Source organism: Populus trichocarpa, chromosome 1, assembly GCF_000002775.5.
Source record: "Populus trichocarpa isolate Nisqually-1 chromosome 1, P.trichocarpa_v4.1, whole genome shotgun sequence".
Taxonomy (NCBI): domain Eukaryota; kingdom Viridiplantae; phylum Streptophyta; class Magnoliopsida; order Malpighiales; family Salicaceae; genus Populus; species Populus trichocarpa.
The window spans coordinates 8553226-8572510 of NC_037285.2; the positions used below are offsets into that span (position 1 = coordinate 8553226).

The following is a 19285-nucleotide window of genomic DNA, read 5'->3' on the forward strand; positions in this document are numbered from 1 at the left end:
AAATTATTTATTTATTATAATTAATTAATATAGCTCCAATTAAATTTTTTTGTATAAAAATGTATAAAATAAATTTTTATAATTTTTAACTAATATATAAAAATAACTTTTTAAAAAAAAATACTATTATGACTTTCCAATATATCTGTTTTTTTAAACTGAAAAAACAAAAGATAAAAGGCCATTTGGCTCTTACCCTTAAGATATGCCCTGAAGTAGTTACAGTGTTAAGTACTAACAAAACCTCTCTTGGAATCAAAGTTTCTCTCTCCCATCTTTGCTTTGCTTTTGCGTGTACAGTTGAAGTGATTTTGCTTTCCTAGGTTGTTGCCAAATCTTGAATTTATGCTTAAACTTAGTAAGTACTAGAGTTAGAGGAGTAGGGATAGTTTTCTTGTTTTCAAGATAAACGAAGCTTTCACTTCATCACTACCACATTGCAATCAAAGACTTGAACTCTCTTGTGGTTTCTTTATAAAAACCCACTTCGCCAATCAACCTGGTTCCTTTTCCCTTCTATTGCTCTCTCTTTGGTTATTGGGTTCATGTTTTGGATCTTTTTAGTTTTCTTGAAACAAAGAGAGAGGAGTAGAGATTTCTTGCAGGGTAAAAATGAGATCCTATGCTTCGCTTCAGCTTCTTTCTGTTTTTTCTCTTCTTCTTTTTGTGACTTGTGACCCCTTTGCCAGAGATGAAGGTATGCATTATCACTCAAGTTCTCAGATCTTGATTCTTTTTTTTTTTTATAAATGCTTTGTTTTGCTGATAAAAAGTTGGAAAAGACGATAAACTTGAATTCTCATGATCTGAAAGTGAGCTAACTAGTGTCACTAGGCTGAATTGAGCTGTGTTAGTTATGGTGTAATCAATGTGAAAACTTCAAGATTCGAACTTGGGTTCTTCCTGCATTTACTATGTGACCTAATACCGTTAGTGGCATTGGAAGTCATGTGATCTGAAAGTAATGCACGGTACTGAAATTTACTGACCTGAGAAAGTGCTGGACTTTGGTAATTATAGAGTCTAGTACTCTTCACTAAATGGAATTTATGAACTTCTGAACAGTTTGGGCACTTACAGCATTCAAGGAAGCTATATATGAAGACCCGCATATGGTTTTGTCCAGTTGGAATGCCTTAGATGCAGATCCTTGTGGTTGGTCAGGCATTTCCTGCTCTTTTGGTGGAGACCATGTTGTAAAGATGTAAGATATGACCCGTCAATTTTTTCTTTGTCAAACTTCAGGATTAGATACGTTATAGTCTTTCTAAAGTTAGATCCTGATGCATAGTATATGTGTAGGTGCATTTTATCAGTGAATCAAGTTTGACCATTTATCTGTTGGAATTCTGTTTTTGCAGAAACATAACTGGGTACTCTTTAAGGGGATTTCTTGCCCCGGAATTGGGTCAGATCAAATTTTTGCAACAACTGTATGTTTCTTTGCTCTTCCTCTTCCCTTTCTTTTCGCTATACTGATACGTATGCTTTGTATTTAAAGCTTTTTTCTTTTTCGGTGTTTTTGATGTTTTGTAGAATCTTGCACGGTAATAATCTGATTGGGATTATACCAAAAGAACTGGGAATGTTGAAATACCTCCAGGTCTTGGATTTGGGAGCAAATCAATTAACGGGCCCTATTCCTCCAGAGATTGCAAATCTAATCAGTGTCATTAAAATGTAAAAGAATTTCTTATTGTGGTTAGCAATTGGACTTATATGGTTGGCGTTATTTGAGTTTTTTCTTACTTTCTCATTTTATGTTGTGGTAGAAACCTTCAGTCCAATGGATTAACAGGAAGCTTGCCTCCTGAACTTGGCAATTTGAAGTCCCTTCAAGAACTACGGCTTGATAGGAATAGACTTCAAGGATCTGTTCCTGCTAGTAGCAGCTCAGATTTCACTTCTAGTGCGTATGGAATGTAAGTATAATTCTGAAAGCACATAACTCTTTGTTTATGATGCAAATTAGAGGGAATAAAGAAATTCTATTAAGCAACAATACCATTCTTATTTAAATATGTTGTACAAGAATGTGATTGTATGAGTGAAAAACAGTTTCGCCAGAAATCTGAAGCTTTAGAATGAGATATAAGATCATTTTTAATCAGTTGAACCTTGTGTTTTTTATTCTTTAAATTTGTTACTTATAATTCACTCCTGCTTCAGGTATGCCTCAAACACAAACTTAACTGGCCTGTGTCAAGCATCTGAATTAAAAGTGGCTGATTTCTCCTACAACTTCTTTACTGGGAGCATTCCTAAGTGCTTGGGGTATCTTCCGAGGTACATAAGCTTACTCTAAGCTTTTTCCTACTAGGATGTGAATGCTACATAAGCTTACTATGTTAAAACGTATGTCATTCAGCACAAGCTTCCAAGGGAACTGCCTTCAGAACAAAGATCTGAGACAGCGTTCCTCTTCTCTTTGTGGTACGTATGAAATGGTTTTCTTTCAGCCTTCAGGCTCCCATTGCTGTATTTGTGAACTACACTACTGTGTGTCAATATGTCTATGGACATTAATGTTTGAAATGAAGAGCAATCCCCCTGGTATGCACAGTATGAGCATGAGGTTGTCTGTTTCTATGTGAATTGGTAGTGATATATCATCATAAATGCCTTGTCATGCTAAAAGCTTGATTTTTGTTCCTCAACATAAGAATTGGATAGAGATTTCTTTCTCTTTTAGTCTGTGCTCCAAAATGAGTGTGGTGTGTGACATTCAAATCTTTAGGTTTTTTAAACAGTGTTGCCCTACTCTCAAAGGCCCCAACTTTCACATGATTCTATTTTTTTGTTTTTTGGAATTGAGGGGAGATGTTGAAGACCTAACCCAAATGCATGGGCTCTTATACTCTCCTAGTCTCCTTTGTCCTTAGTACTTCTGGCATTGCTTACATAAAGCTCAAATTGGGATGGAGAGGGTGTTGCTTCTGTCTGTATAATAACCTATTGTCCAACTGAACCTTGTAATAACAGGTGTGTCTGGTGGCCAGTAATAAATTACGGTGATTATACTGACTGATTAATTCCTTTTATAGATCATGCTCCTCCTGCCAGAACCCCTCAAACAACAAACCCCAAGCAACAGCCTGCTGAAGATTTATCCAACCAGCATCCTAGGGCATCAAAACCTGCCTGGCTTTTGGCTCTGGAAATAGTGACAGGAACCATGGTGGGCTGTCTCTTTCTTATCGCCTTTATAACTGCTCTTCAGAGATGCAAGGACAAATCTTCTCTCATAATCCCTTGGAAGAAATCATCGAGTCAGAAGGACCATGTGACAGTATACATAGGTTTGCTTCCATATTACCGAACCATTACCTATGCTTCAGTGTTATTTAAAAGTGTTTTTAAAAGTAATTTGTGTTGTCTTATTGTGCGTATATTTCACACAGATTCTGAGATGTTAAAAGATGTAGTGAGATTCAGTAGGATGGAGCTTGAAGTAGCCTGTGAAGACTTCAGTAACATTATTGGCTCTTCTCCAGACAGTTTGGTTTACAAGGGCACTGTGAAAGGTGGCCCTGAGATTGCTGTCATATCCCTCTGCATCAAAGAAGAACACTGGACAGGCTATCTTGAACTCTATTTTCAGAGAGAGGTGAAGACTTGTTCCTTGTCACTGCAATTTTTTTTGTATAAAGCTTTTATAAAGAAAAGACACTGAACAACTACAGATGTAAAAGCTGAGAAATTTGGGATAGCCTTTTTTGAGATGCTTTTTTATTAATTTTTTATCCAATTCAGGTGGCAGATTTGGCAAGATTAAATAATGAGAATGCAGGAAAGTTGCTGGGCTATTGTAGTGAGAGCACTCCATTTACGAGGATGTTAGTTTTCGAATATGCATCAAATGGAACCCTGTATGAGCACCTTCACTGTAAGTCGAGTTTCTTGCTTGGGACAATCAACATTCGTAAAATGTGATATACTTGCTTAAAGTTGATCAAACAACCTGCACGGATGCAGATGGAGAAGGATGCCAGTTAACTTGGACACGGCGCATGAAAATCATTATAGGCATTGCTCGTGGACTGAAGTACTTTCATGCTGAACTTGATCCACCTTTTACTATATCAGAGTTAAATTCCAGTTCTGTGTATCTCACAGAGGACTTTTCCCCTAAGGTACTCAGTGATGCCTAGCTCTATTTTATAAACAAGGTTAAACTCAACCCATTCTACACAAGGATGAAAAATTGTGTTCCTAAGTCTGTTGGCACTTACCTTTTGATATCATAGAAAAAATGGGAATTGTTTGCGAGGTTGAATTCCCCTCAGATAAGTTAAATTTTTTTAGCTATGGTCACTGTTCGCTTATGTAACCCAAATGAATCATATCAAACATTCTATCATTATACTCTTATCCGAGAACTGGAAAACTTGAATGAGCTTTGGTAGCTTGGAAATCAATGACCTTGGCCACACTTCATTTCTAGGGTACATTCATTGGTTTAAGCATGTAAAATCTTTCAATATGTCTGAAACTGTCTTCTGTAACCAGAAATCTAGTACATGTCATTCGTTACCCCTATAAAATTGTGTTCCTCTGAAATTTCTATTTGGTTGTCCCTCAGTTGGTTGATTTTGAAAGTTGGAAGAGTATTCTTGCAAGATCAGAGAAGAACTCAGGCTCCATAGGCGGCCAAGGTGCTATTTGTGTGCTTCCAAATTCTCTGGAGGGACGCCATCTCGATGTCCAAGGGAACATTTATGCTTTTGGTGTTCTATTATTGGAAATAATCAGCGGAAGACCTCCACACTGCAAGGACAAGGGGCGCTTAGTAGATTGGGTAAGAAATCTTTTGTAGTTAAACATTCACAGATTTCCATTATAGGTAACCTCAAAGAAACAGGTGTCTGGAAAAATTATTGCCCATATAACTCAAGTGGCGAAAGGCTTAAAAACTTCTCTATTCTATAGGCTAAGGACTTCCTCGAACTACCGGAAGCAATGGCGTATGTGGTGGATCCCGAGTTGAAGCATTTCAGATTCGAGGACCTCAATGTTATATGTGAAGTGGTAAACCTTTGCATCCATCCAGACCCCGCTAAGCAGCCTTCCATGCAGGAGTTAAGTACCATTCTAGAGAGCAGAATTGATACAACTATACCTGCCGACTTCAAGGCATCTTCTTTGGCATGGGCAGAGCTTGCGCTGTCATCATAATTGATTTGAAGCCTGACGCTAACACACTGTAAATCAGATTAATACAATTGTAATAGTCCTTTCTTTTCTTTTACTTTTTTTTTTTTTCACACTTCAGTTGTCTGAAGTCCTTGTAAATGTGTTAAATTGTGTGCGTGCTAAAAGAAACAAATAGCTTCTTTATGACAATAGCGTTATTGTATACCATTGGATGAGTAAAGTTACGACAATAGTAAACTTTTTACTTTAAACCGAGTCGGCAATTTCTGTTCTCTGGTTATGATTTTCTCTCTTTTCATAAAACAGGTCAAATTAATGGAAGCTCGCTGTTTCAAATTTCAATACGCTAATTCTAGCAATCACATTTATTTGCTTTAAAATGCATGAACTTTTATAAAACAAGGTAACAAACATAAACTTGGAATAAAATTTAGAACACAAACCTCGTATGCATTCTAACAAGCCGATTTCTCTTTTAATGTTGCCATGTTACAACTTACATCTTCTCCCCTGTATTTACTTGGCATTCCATGCTGTCCAAGGAGCAGCCTTAATTTTATCGCCATAGTGCAAAATTAACGTTGTAGCTGGGTTGAGTCTACAAATGCCATGAAATTTTGCAATAGCATCGTCCAACTTGTTTAGATTGAAACACAAGCTAAGCTAATAAAAAAATAATGAGCAAAGTTTTCAAGCAAAGATGGTAACAAGAAGAAGTATGATGACACCACCCGTCATTCTCAATCAAGGATGGTAATTCTATATGATTATTCTGTTGTTCGTTCAACATAACCTCTCTAATTGGATCGGTTACTATCCAATTTGACCAGAGTAAATGATGGCTCGATGAGAGTTATGTATTAGATCCAATTTTTCTTTTCGGTGAATGCATCTAATTTATTCTGAACTTCTTCAACACCTTCTCAACATATTTCTTTTAACAAATAAAGACACTTCTCCTTGACAAATAAACACACCTTGGAACCTCCTCGAAATATTTTCAAGAAAATAGAAGCTTGGGTAGTTTTTGCTAATAGAACGGTGACCCGCGTGACAAGATATTTTTTTGTTTTTTTTTTAAATGAGGTTGAAATATTCTTTGAAATGGTTTTAAACTATTGTTGGCTTAGAAAAATGTATATGCACAAAGTTTGCAAAAAAATATATTTGCCTCTTAAGTGTTTAGAAATTTCTTTAGCACCATGAATATATATATAGTTTACAAAGTTATAATCCTTTGAATTTTGTTGTTTGAGGTTGCAATATATCAACCTTGATATCTCAACTTTTGATTAGAAAACCCTTGTAAAGAGATGTACAAAACTGTTTGGGAACGTGGTGCAAACCGTGTTTCTAAAAAAATTTAATTTTTTTTTTACTAAAATTTAATATGGTTTGTATGTTTTGGATCGTTTTGATGTGCTGATATCAAAAATAATTTTTAAAAAATGAAAAACATCATTGGCATGCATTTCGGCACAAAAAATTATTTGAAAAATAACCGCTACCACACTGCCAAGCATGTTTGTAATGCGGGCTAATGCGTGTATTTATGAAATAAAAAAATTAGGATTGCTTTTAGATGCACTTGATGTTTCCATAAACTGTTTATCATGTAACATGAACTCATGTTTTCGATGCACGCTCCTTGATGTTCAATTTTCATTGTTATTTTTTTAAATAAATTTCCCCCACCATTGACCATAAGTTAATGGGCACATTTTTTGCTATGCTTTTCCATAACATTTTTCTTTGTTTTCTTTTTTTTAATTTTAATTTTTTTTATGTTAGCTTTATAATTTTTATTTGTGATGCCAAGGTGGGTTATTTTGGATATGCGATGAGGGTGTTGCTTCAGAATTTTGCTTGGAGCTTTGCTATTTTTTTTTTATTTGCCCCTAACATGGGAAATCAAAAAATATCTTTTCTCATTTCAAACACAAACTACTTAAATTAATAGGTAATAACCTGTAGCATAGGTTGTTCATACTAGCATAAAACATTTTATCATAAGTTTATGGCTTTTTAACCTACTATGTATCATTATCATTATTCATAATGTCAAAGAGAAATATGTGATATTCAAGGCAATAATTGGTTTAGAAAAACTAAAGGGTTTCTTACTCTCTTTTTTTTTGGGTGCTACTAAGGGATAGATTGACTTTTTTTTATACAAACAACATGTTTTGGATCATGATAGCCAACCTAAGTGTTTTTTTAGATTTGATAGATTTACCATTCCATTCCCTAGGATTGAGGAATGAAATGTCAAATGCTGCTATTAAACAATCATCAAGTTATTTTATGAAATCAATATGTAATTCAATTTTTATTATAAAAGTGTGAAACATGCATTTAGCATGGAGTTTTTTTTTTTGTAAATCCAAGTAAGTTTGCTATAAATTCACTCTAGTAAAGTCTATTAGCTTATCAATCATATTAATACAAAATCATGCATTATGCAATTTGGAGGATTTATTTCAGCCTCCTAGTTATTGAGCTTTTCCCCCTCGACACACCTATTCATGAGCTATTCGATGGATGACACCTCTTCTAGGAGTGTTGATGGTCAAATGGGCCAAGATAATAGTACCACTCAACCCTAACCCAGAACAAATGATATGGTCTCCAATCTCCTTCTCTTCCAGGTTATGAATAGTGAGATTGACAAACACCGCATTCCCAAGTTTTCAACTTAATAGCCAATGTTTTGGAGGGAGCCTTAAAATAATTTATCTAGGATAACATTTCAAACAAACTGCTCATAGTTATCTTAAGAGTAGCTCCTTTCTTATCATATCCAAAATCATTAGAAATCATGTTTACATCTTCTTCCCTTGTAAAAATGTTGTTTTGTAATGAGTTTGTGTTCACACTTAGGGCATTTTGACTCCTTTCAAATGTTATCGGACTTGACTTGATAGGGTTAAATATCTTGCCTTTTAAAGCATCACAATTATCAATGTTATGTCCAATAACACCATCGTTTGTGTTTACATCTGTTAAGAATAAGTTTTGATATTCAGTTAATACTTAATTTGGTAAAGTAAAATTCAATTTATCGATTCAAACCAATTAAAATTTTAAATATCTAGTTTCAAACTGAAACAAATATTCAACCTATTTTTAAAGAGATAACATTTTTATTCAAAAACTTTCCGACTTAATCTTTGTTAGATTCAACATATTTATTATCATTTATTCACTTATATAATTCTTGAATTATTTTATTAAATGTATTTATAAACTTTTCAATTTGTAGCAATTTTTGTAGTACTTTTTATTAACGTTAACAACTAGTTTAATTAATGACATTTTAAGAATATAAATACACAAAAAATCATATAGTTATCTTACTCAAATTTGCCCGTTGAAGCATAAAAGATTAAACCAGGGAGGAATATCTTCACCCAACTGCTCGTCCTCATTAAAGCCATTAAAAAGAACCGGCAACGTTTACCATATTCTCATAATTGAGAAAATAAGATGCTGCGGTCACATACACTGGTCTTAGTTTGAACTAAGGTGAGCCCTTGAGTATTTGTCCTTTTATTAAGCTGCTTCCAACATTATCTGTTCTCACCCTCAATCCATCCTTCTTCTCCAACTCCACTAAACTTTTTACCGGTATAGTGTTATGTCTCTTAGAGTTCCGGTTTGTCTCTTCTACTTATATTGGAGATGGAATCAAAATGCACTTCAATTAGGTTAGCCTCCAACTCCTGGGGCAGAAAGATGTGATTTTCTAGAAAAAAACTTAGCTGAAAAGGGAGGAAGCAACGATTATAGGTGTGCCATTTATGCAGAATCTTTCTGGGGACAGCAGATTGTTTACCTTCTCTCTTGCGGACACTAGCTCTACCTTCAAGGCATTGAGGGTTGGATAAAAAACCATTCTCCGTGTCTTTTTTTGCCGGGAAGTTTATGAAGGAGGAAGAGGAGCTGAAGTTGAAGCTGTTTGATTTCAACTCAGCATTTTTCCAAGGCATTTTTACTATTTATAGCAGTAGTGACGGGTTATGCTATTTAGAGTTCTTATTTAACCTTTAGAAGTTCTTAGTATGTGATTAATTGTGGTTAGATAATTAATTATATAATTACGATTGTCGATTTTTTTTTTTATTTCTCCATTTTCGAAGCTACTTCATATCTGGGATCACACTTGTGATTGCCACAAACTTGTAGTAAAAACAATAGTGATCACCAAGGAAAAAAAATATTAATGAAAAACGTAAAAAATCACCTAATAAAAATGGCTCGTATACACTCGGATCTTTGTTGTTTCGTCTAACCATGTACAGATTAATTATTGATTCTGACAGAAACTACATCTAGATTTTCCTTGCAGTACAACCACTCAACTGTACACAGTATATCAAGAAAGAAATTATCAGGTCTTCCTGGCAGTGGCATTCTTAAGATTTCGTAGCGTCATCATCAGCTGTTGTCTTTCACCTTCTACCTGTGCAAACTTGAGACTCATTTCCGAATATCTTTCTTGCATCTCCTTCAGTTCATTTTCCATTGATTTGTTTCTCTCCTTCAATGACTCTAGTTCACCCAACTCCTCATTGGCATTGTGGTCCGTGTTGTTGACAGAGCAGGTTTTTGGTTCTAACTCCGATGCACTGGAATGATCGCTGGAAGGAAACAGCAAAAGATTTCAATCACAGGAACAAGCTAGGAGCAAAGTAGAATACAAACCAACTCAAATAGAACTATTGTTTCTTCAAAATCATACCTCTTGATTGACAGTTTTAAATTCCCATTTTCTTTGGACATCCCTGATGTACTACTGCTTGGATTTTCATCCCTGCTTAAATCTTCAGCTATATCACCATTTGGAGTAATCCCAATGTTGTCTTCAGATGACTGCATTGCAGGCTCAACAGTTTAGATTAAGAAACAGTGTTATTTTGCACACTTAACGAATTTGAAAGAAGATATAACAGTTCAATCGAGATAGACAACTGGTTAAAAGGTTGCTCATAGATCAAAAAAGGAACCTCATCTATTTCTTCCATGGCTCGAAACTCATCTATGTCCAGATATTTGAGCAACACAAACACATCGTTTCTAATGTACATGATATATAATGATTATCATTGCTAACCTTTCGGAGTTGGTTGCAGCAGAAACATGCGCAGTTCTGGTTGAGTTCTTCCACCCTGCCCTCCAACTCTTCAATTTTGTTTTGAAGATCCCTTTCCTTCTCTGAAAACGAATTTGCAGAGGCTTCTAGAGAAGTTTCCTTTAACTTTATTTGTACCTGCCACACAAAATCACAAGAAAGGGAGTATTGTCAAGTCAACTGCAATTGTGCCAAATCAAGAACAAAATTTCATAAATCAGAGTGCACTAAGAATAGGTAAACCAAAGAATATGATGGGAAGATCATAAAGGGGTTTGTCCATCTTGACTCTAGTGACCGTCGTTATCGCCAACACCAGCTATTTTGCCATTGCATATTCTAGTTGAAATTTTTAATTAAAAAAACTTGGAAATAAACATTTACCTCAAGCAATTTTATTCTGTCCCTCAGATTTGCCATCTCTTTAGAGCCATAAGGAACTGGAGCAAACTTATTGTTTCTCATGGTACTTTTTGTTCCTTCAGAAACTGCTATGCATTTGTTGCTTTCCTTGAGTTTCTTCTCCATGCTGGTCAAAGCATCTTCCTTCTTCTTCGGCTCACTCTTTAATTGGAGTAACTGCCTTCTAAGTTTTTCTTTTGCCAACTCATCCTCAAACAGAGAATGTTTCAAGTCATCACATTGAGCTTTAAGCATTCTGACCTCTGATTGCAAGAGACTCACTGCAGACTCCTTCTCATCCTTGAGACACCTCATTCTATTTAACTCCTCCTGCGACTTCTCTGCTTCCTTCTTCAACAAAGAAATTGTACTCACCAGTTCATTCCGTTTCATATTTCCTTTTTGTACCAGCGCGTCAGTGTGCTTAATTGATGTCTTCATTTGTTCCACCTCTAAACTCATATTTTCTTTCTGTTCTGCTTGCTCAGAAAGGTGATTGTTTTCTATTGAGAGCATTTCAAGCTCAGCTTTTAGGCCTTGGATTTCATGGGAGAAGGCTCCAACACATTCTTCATCATGCTTCTCTTGCTGTTCAAGCTGTCTGGATTTATCCTCAATTTCCATCAACATCTGTTCTATCTGATGCATTTTCAAATTCAGTTGGTTGGAAAGAACATGCAGTTTTGACTCATAACCATCCTTAACTGATTGGAGCTCCTCGTTAGCTTTCTGAAGCATTTCTTCCAGTTTTCCTTTCTGCATATGTAGTTCACTAGCTTCTGCAAGCGCTTTCATAGCTACCTTCTCATTTGCATCAAAAGTTGAGGCCATATGAATGGACAACCTCCTAAATTCTTCTTGCAGTTTCTCAGCTGTATTAGCGTTTTTCAATTTTGTCTTTCGCAAGGCTTCCTCTGCTTGAATGGCTCTCTGCTCCTGCTCAACTCTTGCACTTGTTACGACCTCCAGATCAGCATCAAACTCTTGGGCCTGCTGTTCCAATTCTTTCTCCAGGCTCTTTATATGGGTTTGTAGTTCCTTTATGGCTGTCAAAGAATCAGAGTTTTCCTTTGACTGCTTCTTTAGTTCATTTTCTAAGCTCTCAACCTGAGCTTCTAGTTCATTTGTGTTGGGAAACGAAGGGGAGCATTCATACTGTATCTTCAGCTGTTCTTGCAGCTGACTTTGTTCTAATTTATATGACATGTCATGGTTCTCCTGCTTCAATATCTCATAGTCGAGTGCCAGCTGCTCCATTTGCATCTCCAGCTCATCTCTCTCTCCCCTATAGATCTCTATTTCACTGCAGAGGTCCATAATCTTTTGCTCCAGAGAATACGTTTCTTTAGCATCCTTATGCTCCTTAACAAGTTCTTCCAGTGCCTTTTGCTCTTCATCATCACCAGTCTTACTTCTTGAGATTGCATTCTCATAGGATCTTGCTTTGTTGGAAAGGTCAGATGTTTCCCTACTTTTCTGCTCTAACATTTCATTGAGGTCTTTCACAGCAAGTATCAACTCAGCATTTGATTCCAGCGTTTTCTGAAGTTGTAACCGGAGGTTGGAATTCAGGTCCTTCTCATAATTCAGCTCTCGTCGAACTTCTTCAAGAAATGGATCCCCACATTTGAAAGGTAACTTGTTTTTGCTTTTTGCCTCCTCCATCCATTTCTGAAATGCCTTGAGTTTCTCGCACTCTGACTTGAGCATATCTCTCTCCCCTTTTAATCCCAAGATTTCTCTGGAGAGGTCCCGCCCCCTTTTGCTCTCTTTTACAATTTGTTTCCGCAGGGTTTGTATTTCCAACTCTGACACATCTTGCTGTCTTGACAACACAACGAGTTTAGACTTGAGTTTTTCCATCTCAATATCTGAAGCCTGTTGAGATCTCTCTCTTGCAAACGAGCCTTGAGAACTATTTGTCGAGTCATAATTACTTATATCATGAGCAGACTCTGCGGATAACTCCCATTGTGGTTGCTGATGCTCCACATAGCTTGCTGCGGAAGCATTTGCTTTTGGCAGGAGAGATGCTGAAGTGCGGGTTCGAGATGATAGAAAGCTAGTAGGGTCCTGTAGCATGTTGTTTCTCAATCCAAGTTCTCGTGGGGTATTGAGTCCAGAGCGACTTTCAGAACTTGACATTGTAATGTCAGATCCACTAGAAGTCCTGTCATTGCCATTTAATCCAGAATTGTGAGATGCATTGATAAGTGGTCCATCCTGCAGAACAGCAAAAATACCCATCATATTTTCATCAAACATCTACAAATTAGAGAAGAAAACTGAAAAGGCTGAAAAAGTAGAATTCTATTTGATTTTTCCGAATTTTATGCCGTGATATCTAATTTTAGGAATCATGCAAGAAGAGAATTACAGAAATGATTTCTGGCACAAGACTTGAAACTTACTTCACTTGAATGACTATTAATACCCTCATCTCTATTACTATTGCTTAATAGGGTGTTCAAGGTTCTGCTCTGGGATTTTATGTTTATATCTTCAGCTTCCACTCACTGCAAAAGATTGTAGAGATGACAAAAAAAAAATTCTCTAAACCCTTCAAGGAAAAAAACTATGGAAACTTAAAGAATTTGATAACAACAAATGATATTTCATCGCTACCTTTGCTCAACATTTTCTTGCAGCTTCTGAATTTCAACCTATTGAAAACCAACAACTGAAGTTAAATTCTGAACTTCAATAACAAAGTGAAACTCTCACTCTCATTAATCCTAAAGGCAAGGAAGGTCTCGTGGGAACTAAGAATTATATCCGTGACTGATATAAGTGAGAAGAAAGAACCTCACATGCAAAACCCCATCAGATTTTGAATTCTTGAGGGGAAGAGAAACTGTGGAAGCTATAGTTGCCTCAGCATAATCAGCAAAATCTATAGAAACTTCTCCAACTAAACTATTTTTCGATGATCCCTACACGAACCCAAAAAATCCAATCACACAACAGACACTCGACAAGAAGTTGAGCAATATAAATCAATAATTTGGTAAAATTACTTACAGTGGAGACAACAAAATGGTATATTCTCTCATTGATCTTCCCTGTTTTCACATCACGAATGTATTTCACTGTTTCATAGACCGGATACTCCCATCGACAACTTTCTTCTCGGAACCACTGATATAGCCAATGCATTCACATTCAGTTGCGGCAGCTACATTCACAGATCACCACAAAAGTTCCTTACTTTTTCCGATTTCTCAATCACATTTGCCAACAATGAAAGCAGGATTCAAATTCTTAACTGAATTCAACAAAACAAAATAAAGCAATAATCTTGAGTGATCTAACATATATATATAAGGCTCAACTTATAAGAAAATTCTGGCATTTTCTTAGTATCCAAACAGAACTAACTGAACCCGCCACCAAAAGTTAATTGAAAAAAAAAGTCCAAATCTTTCACAAGAACAGCAATACAATTATCTATATAAAGTTAGAACTTGAACAATTAAAAAGAAGAGAACTTCAGTTCAAAGTATTAAATTTTAGAGATTGAAGAAGCAGACAGTTACAAGTACAATATTAAATAATAGCTGTATGTTTGCCAGTGAAAGTACCTGAGTTGCATGAAACTGCAATTTGAAGACAGTTTTGATCCTGTTCTTCTCGCTTCTCCATCTCGCCGACCTGAACATTTTCTACACCGAAATATCCAGTAACTCAACGGAATTCCGGCCAAACTAGCCGGAAAATCACCATTCCAGCGATCGGTCCATCCAATGCAAACAAAATATATAGTATAATATACAGAGTCGCAGTGAGTCAGGAGAAGTGTACAGGTAATGGTGCGGGTTTGTGAGTCCAATGCGAGCTGGAAACTGAGTCAAAGAGAGCGAGTTGAGAAGCAAAAACAGAGAGGGAGAGGCTGGAAAACAGAGGAGACAAATAAAAAGAGAAGAGAAGAGAAGAGGTAGCAGATCTATGAAAAGGTGGAATGTGATGTTTCTCTCCTTTTCTTTGTGCCCGTTGGTATTTGTAGTAACGGATTTTATAAATTGCTTAATGCATGGTATAGAAATAATGTTTTTTTTTAATTTATTTTTTATATTAATATATTAAAATGATATAAAAAAATAATTTGAAATAAATTTAATTATTTTAAAAATACTTTTAAGCGCTTGTTTGTAATAAGAAGTAACAAAACAGGCTTTCAATAAGTCTTCCCACTTGTTTTTTTTTTTTAATCTCTGAAGTACCAAAAATAAATAAATGAATTCAATTAAAATTTGAAAGAGAAGCTTCTCTGTAATTAATTAATTAATTGAGTAACATAAAATGCAGTATTAATTATCGCAGTTGGTGAGGGTATGTTTTGGGGTAAGGGAGCAGTAAATACAGTCAAAGCAGCTTTAGGTTTTTCAATTTATAAGATTTATATTTAGATTTATTGCCACTTTGGACCAATCTGCTAATTATTTTCTTCCCAAAATTGTGATTTTCCACCAAAAAAACAACAGTCATGTTTTGGAATGGAATGACATAAACACCTCCAACAAGGGGCATTTTTTTATTTTTATTTTTATTTTTATTTTTTATCCCTAATGTCAAGGACCACCGTATCATAACATTCAAGCCTTTAGTTACTGTGTATTCTCTTCAATAATAAACATTCACACAAGCGTATAAAGATAATGATGTACGTAGACAATTAACCATAGCTAGCTAAGATTTTGTATAATGAATCCTAACATGATAGATACAATACTAATAATATAATACAATAAATAACTAAGTTTTTGTTTGCATTTATAACATTACATTAAATCAAAATTACCAATACTTTTTTAAATAGTATTTTTTATTTGAAAATATATTAATATATTTTTTATTTTTTAAAAATATTTATTTATATCAATACATTAAAATAATTTAAAAATACAAAAAAATATTTTCTTAAAAAAAAAACATTGATGTGCAGTTTCAACAAACCCACTCTAGTTATTTTTATTATTATTATTATTAATGTGAATATTTGGGTTAATTTATATACATCTTGGTTAATCTTGCTCTATCCATTCTTAATATTGTGTTATATTCGGGGTATTTTAATCGTTTTAATAAATAAAAATTTCCGGTAAAGAGAGCCCACTCTTAGAACCCGTAGAGGAGGTGCTGAAGGACAGCGGGTAGAAAAGAGCAAAATAGGAAGCAACGTCAACAGTCACATCTGACTAATAAACTTCTGTTTAACGATTAATCTTTTTAACAATCTTAATCCGAAGAAAATGACTTATTAACTAGAAAAAAAAAATTACTTCTTGGCATAGAGGAGTGTTTTTTATTTTTCATGATAATGTCCACGAGACGCTGGGTAATATTATTCTGTGATTAATTTTACATTGCCTACTAGTATATTTGTCCACATTTTATTACGGGTTAAACTTTTTTTTTATTTTAAAAAAATTATTGAGTTTGAAATTTTTTTTGCCAGTATCATTAAATCTAATCAAGCAATTTGATATTAAAACATACCAATCTGGTTTTTTTTCTAGATCGAGTTTTGTATTAAACTGCGTGAGAGCTGATCCAAAATGAATTATTTAATTTAATGAGTCCAAAGATAATTTGGATGACCGATAAAAACATGAAATAATTTTTAAAAAACCTTTAAAACAATAAATTTTTTTTTATATTAAGACGAAATCAAATTGAATTGATCTCGATCACCTTGCAACCTAGGTCACGTACTTCAATGAGTTTAATAACTTTGTTATTTTTTTAAATCATTTTTATTTAATTTTACGATAACATTAGATTCTTTCAAAATCGAGCATCAACCCTAAAAAAATATTTATTTGAGATCATGATAACTCTATAGAAAATAGAAAAAAATAAATCATAAAATTCATTTCTCAACTAATCCATTATTGAATTAGAGTGAAATAAAAAAATAATTAGAAAAATTAAAGGATCAAAAACTATATATATAAAAAAACATATCAAGTTTGATTGGTAAACCCACTAAACTCATGAATTGGGTAATCCAAGTCAATACGTCAAACCCGCAAACTAGGTAATGGACTCCATTGAGATTAATAAATTGTTTTTTTTCTAAACTATATATTGTTTAGTTAACCATATGATAATAAAAATAGACGATCGTAAAATTGAACGTCAAACTAATTCTGAGGCTTTTTTTTAAGATTATAATAACCTCATATAAAATAAAACGAAACAAATTATGAAACTCATTTCTTAATCAGTCTAATATCAAATGATGAAATTGAAAATAAATAAATTTATATATATATAAAAGAAAATCTAAACTCGTCATACACGTCAATAGGCCCATGGACTTTCTAAAATTTAATAACATATATAGATGATCACATAATCGAGTTCAATTAGAAAATAAAAAAGAAGAAAAAGTACCATGTTAAACCCGTAAACAGGGGCAATCAAGGTTATTTCACCAAACTCGTAAAACCGGGTTATTAACTCCACAAAGTTTAATAACCTAGTTTTTTTCAAAATTATTTTTTATTTAACTAATTTTTTTAAAAAAATAGACCGTACCACAATGCTGTGATATTTTTCTAATTTTAGGATTTTTTTTTATATTGCAATAACTATTTAAAGACAAATTAAAACAAATTATCTACTCTAAATTCTCATAATAACATCATATAAGGACTACATTAAAAAAATCAATAATAAAAGAAAAAATAAGGATTCAAAATGCAAAAAACAAATCATCTCTGTGAATTACTATTATAATTCACAATGCAAATAGGTGTGGAAAAACAATATTTTCCCCGTACTTTATAATTTTATTTATAATATAGTAATAAACTAGATAATTGATCAATCCCATGTTATGGGCCAAACCAATTATCTTCTAATGGGAAATTTGTTTTGGATATTGTCAATGTATTTTTAATAAAAAAATAATAATTATAAACTGAAAAATGTAATACATATATTTAATAAAATAAATTGAGAATTATATTTGTTAATGTTAAATGCTAAAAAGAGATTTTGATGATTTAAAATAATGATATATAAATCTCTCTAACTAAAACTTTTTGTCTTACTAATGTGTTAGATTTTTTTTTGGAAACTTTTTACTAAAATATTTGTTTGTTAAACAACATTATGTGATTGTTCTAAAAACAAGTTTTCATTCTAAAAAAATAATATTATGCTAATTTTAATGTGGATGTATTAAAAAAACATAAGAATAATATAATGCTTGGTCCAACGAGTTAATCTTAAAACCTTTGATCTAACTCCTTATCTAACTCGAGTGTTAAATTAAATCATGCGATGGTTAGTTTGACGTGACTTGATCGATTTGATAAGTAAAAAAAAAAACCTGAATGATCAAGAAAAACGTGGTTTTTTTTTAAAAAATTCATAATGACAATTTTTGGATTCCATAGTGTTATCCTGGGGTCATGCCCTAGATTGTGGGTTTTGCAAGTTAAATATAATTAACCTGGATCGATTAAGCATATTGCCATCTTTATATTTGTTTTTTTTAAAATATATATCATATAATTTATCATCATCTCAATATTTTAAAAATTCTTAGAAACTTTTTCTTCATATCAATTTTTTATATATTGTTTTAAGATTATATATATATAAACAAAAATTCTTACCCACGGTTAAACATAGGTCAGAAAAACTAGTCAATGCTAACTGTTGTCATTTTCGTTTTCAGAGCTAAACGCTACAAGTTGCTTGTTCGATCATGTCATATCATATTTGTGTGGTCTGTCTCATCCCATTATAATTTGTCTAAATCTACCATCTGCACAATGAACCTCTAAACTTATTATCATTATATTTTTTTCATTTTCTAACTGGTGGACTCAAATCTACACCACTGTTGTATTCAGAGAGCTAGCTAGCTAGCTTGCGAACTGTGATCATCCAAGCTGCATTTTCTTTTCCCTGGCACCAAATGATTATTAATATGCACTCATCAGTCTTGCCACATGACCTACCTATATATATTACAAAATGAAATTTACGCACTTAGAAAAAAAGAAGGCAAGATATGTGATTGTAAATGCACTTGTGTTTTGACATAGCCATGTGTTTGAGGGCCTATTTCAATTTCCCAAACCCATGAAGAGGTGGAGTTCCATGGCCAATTGCTTTCAATGCAGAGGGCCACTGTTGTACCACTATATTTGTGGCATCATTCTCTCCCATTATTGTTTTATTGGGTAACTCATATACCAGCATTATTTATCAACATTTATGTGCATTTAGCTGTTCTGCACTCACGTCACATATCCCATGGCATTGCTCTTCCTACATTTTATGGCATCTACTTTTTTCTTCTTCTTTTTTTGAAATAATTCATGGCATCCATGATTCTTACTATTCAGTTCATTTCTTCACTTCGAAGTGAAAGTAAATTCATGTGATGTGCATTAAGATCGATCTGCCTACGTTGTCCGATGAAATAAAGTATCAGTTCCATCGTTCCAAGATGTTGGCTGATTAAATCAGAAGATAGCAAATTTACAATGCTACTGTCTGAATATATATATATTCTGTAACTGCAGAATTTAACATATTTACTTCGATTCTTTTTGGTGCAATAATGTTACTTGCTAT

The 19285-nt window shown here is 33.8% G+C and overlaps 2 protein-coding genes across 4 annotated transcripts; one reads left to right on the plus strand and one right to left on the minus strand.

The window, feature by feature from the left end:
* Positions 1-201: 201 nt before the first annotated feature.
* On the plus strand, positions 202-5405 carry LOC7478052 (probable LRR receptor-like serine/threonine-protein kinase At1g63430). 3 transcript variants are annotated; one of them, XM_024597104.2, is made up of 13 exons: positions 202-697; positions 1066-1204; positions 1362-1433; positions 1537-1680; positions 1773-1922; positions 2170-2286; positions 2369-2433; positions 3045-3299; positions 3402-3607; positions 3754-3886; positions 3976-4133; positions 4583-4798; positions 4930-5405. In XM_024597104.2, exons 1-13 carry the CDS (start codon positions 613-615, stop codon positions 5173-5175), a joined length of 1986 nt encoding a protein of 661 aa, XP_024452872.2. In that variant the 5' UTR covers positions 202-612; the 3' UTR covers positions 5176-5405. The 3 variants fall into 3 exon arrangements, with proteins under 3 accessions (XP_024452872.2, XP_024452881.2, XP_024452875.2); XM_024597107.2 differs by lacking the exon at positions 202-697 and adding an exon at positions 744-971; XM_024597113.2 differs by lacking the exon at positions 1066-1204 and having other exon boundaries at positions 203-697.
* Positions 5406-9373: 3968 nt separating this feature from the next.
* Positions 9374-14653, minus strand: LOC7478053 (uncharacterized). Its single transcript, XM_024593535.2, is given in 11 exon segments — positions 9374-9794; positions 9896-10026; positions 10268-10423; positions 10670-12910; positions 13099-13199; positions 13264-13271; positions 13313-13350; positions 13498-13620; positions 13709-13817; positions 13819-13862; positions 14269-14653. Coding segments are annotated over 11 exon segments (3279 nt in total). The 5' UTR covers positions 14347-14653; the 3' UTR covers positions 9374-9544.
* Positions 14654-19285: the final 4632 nt, after the last annotated feature.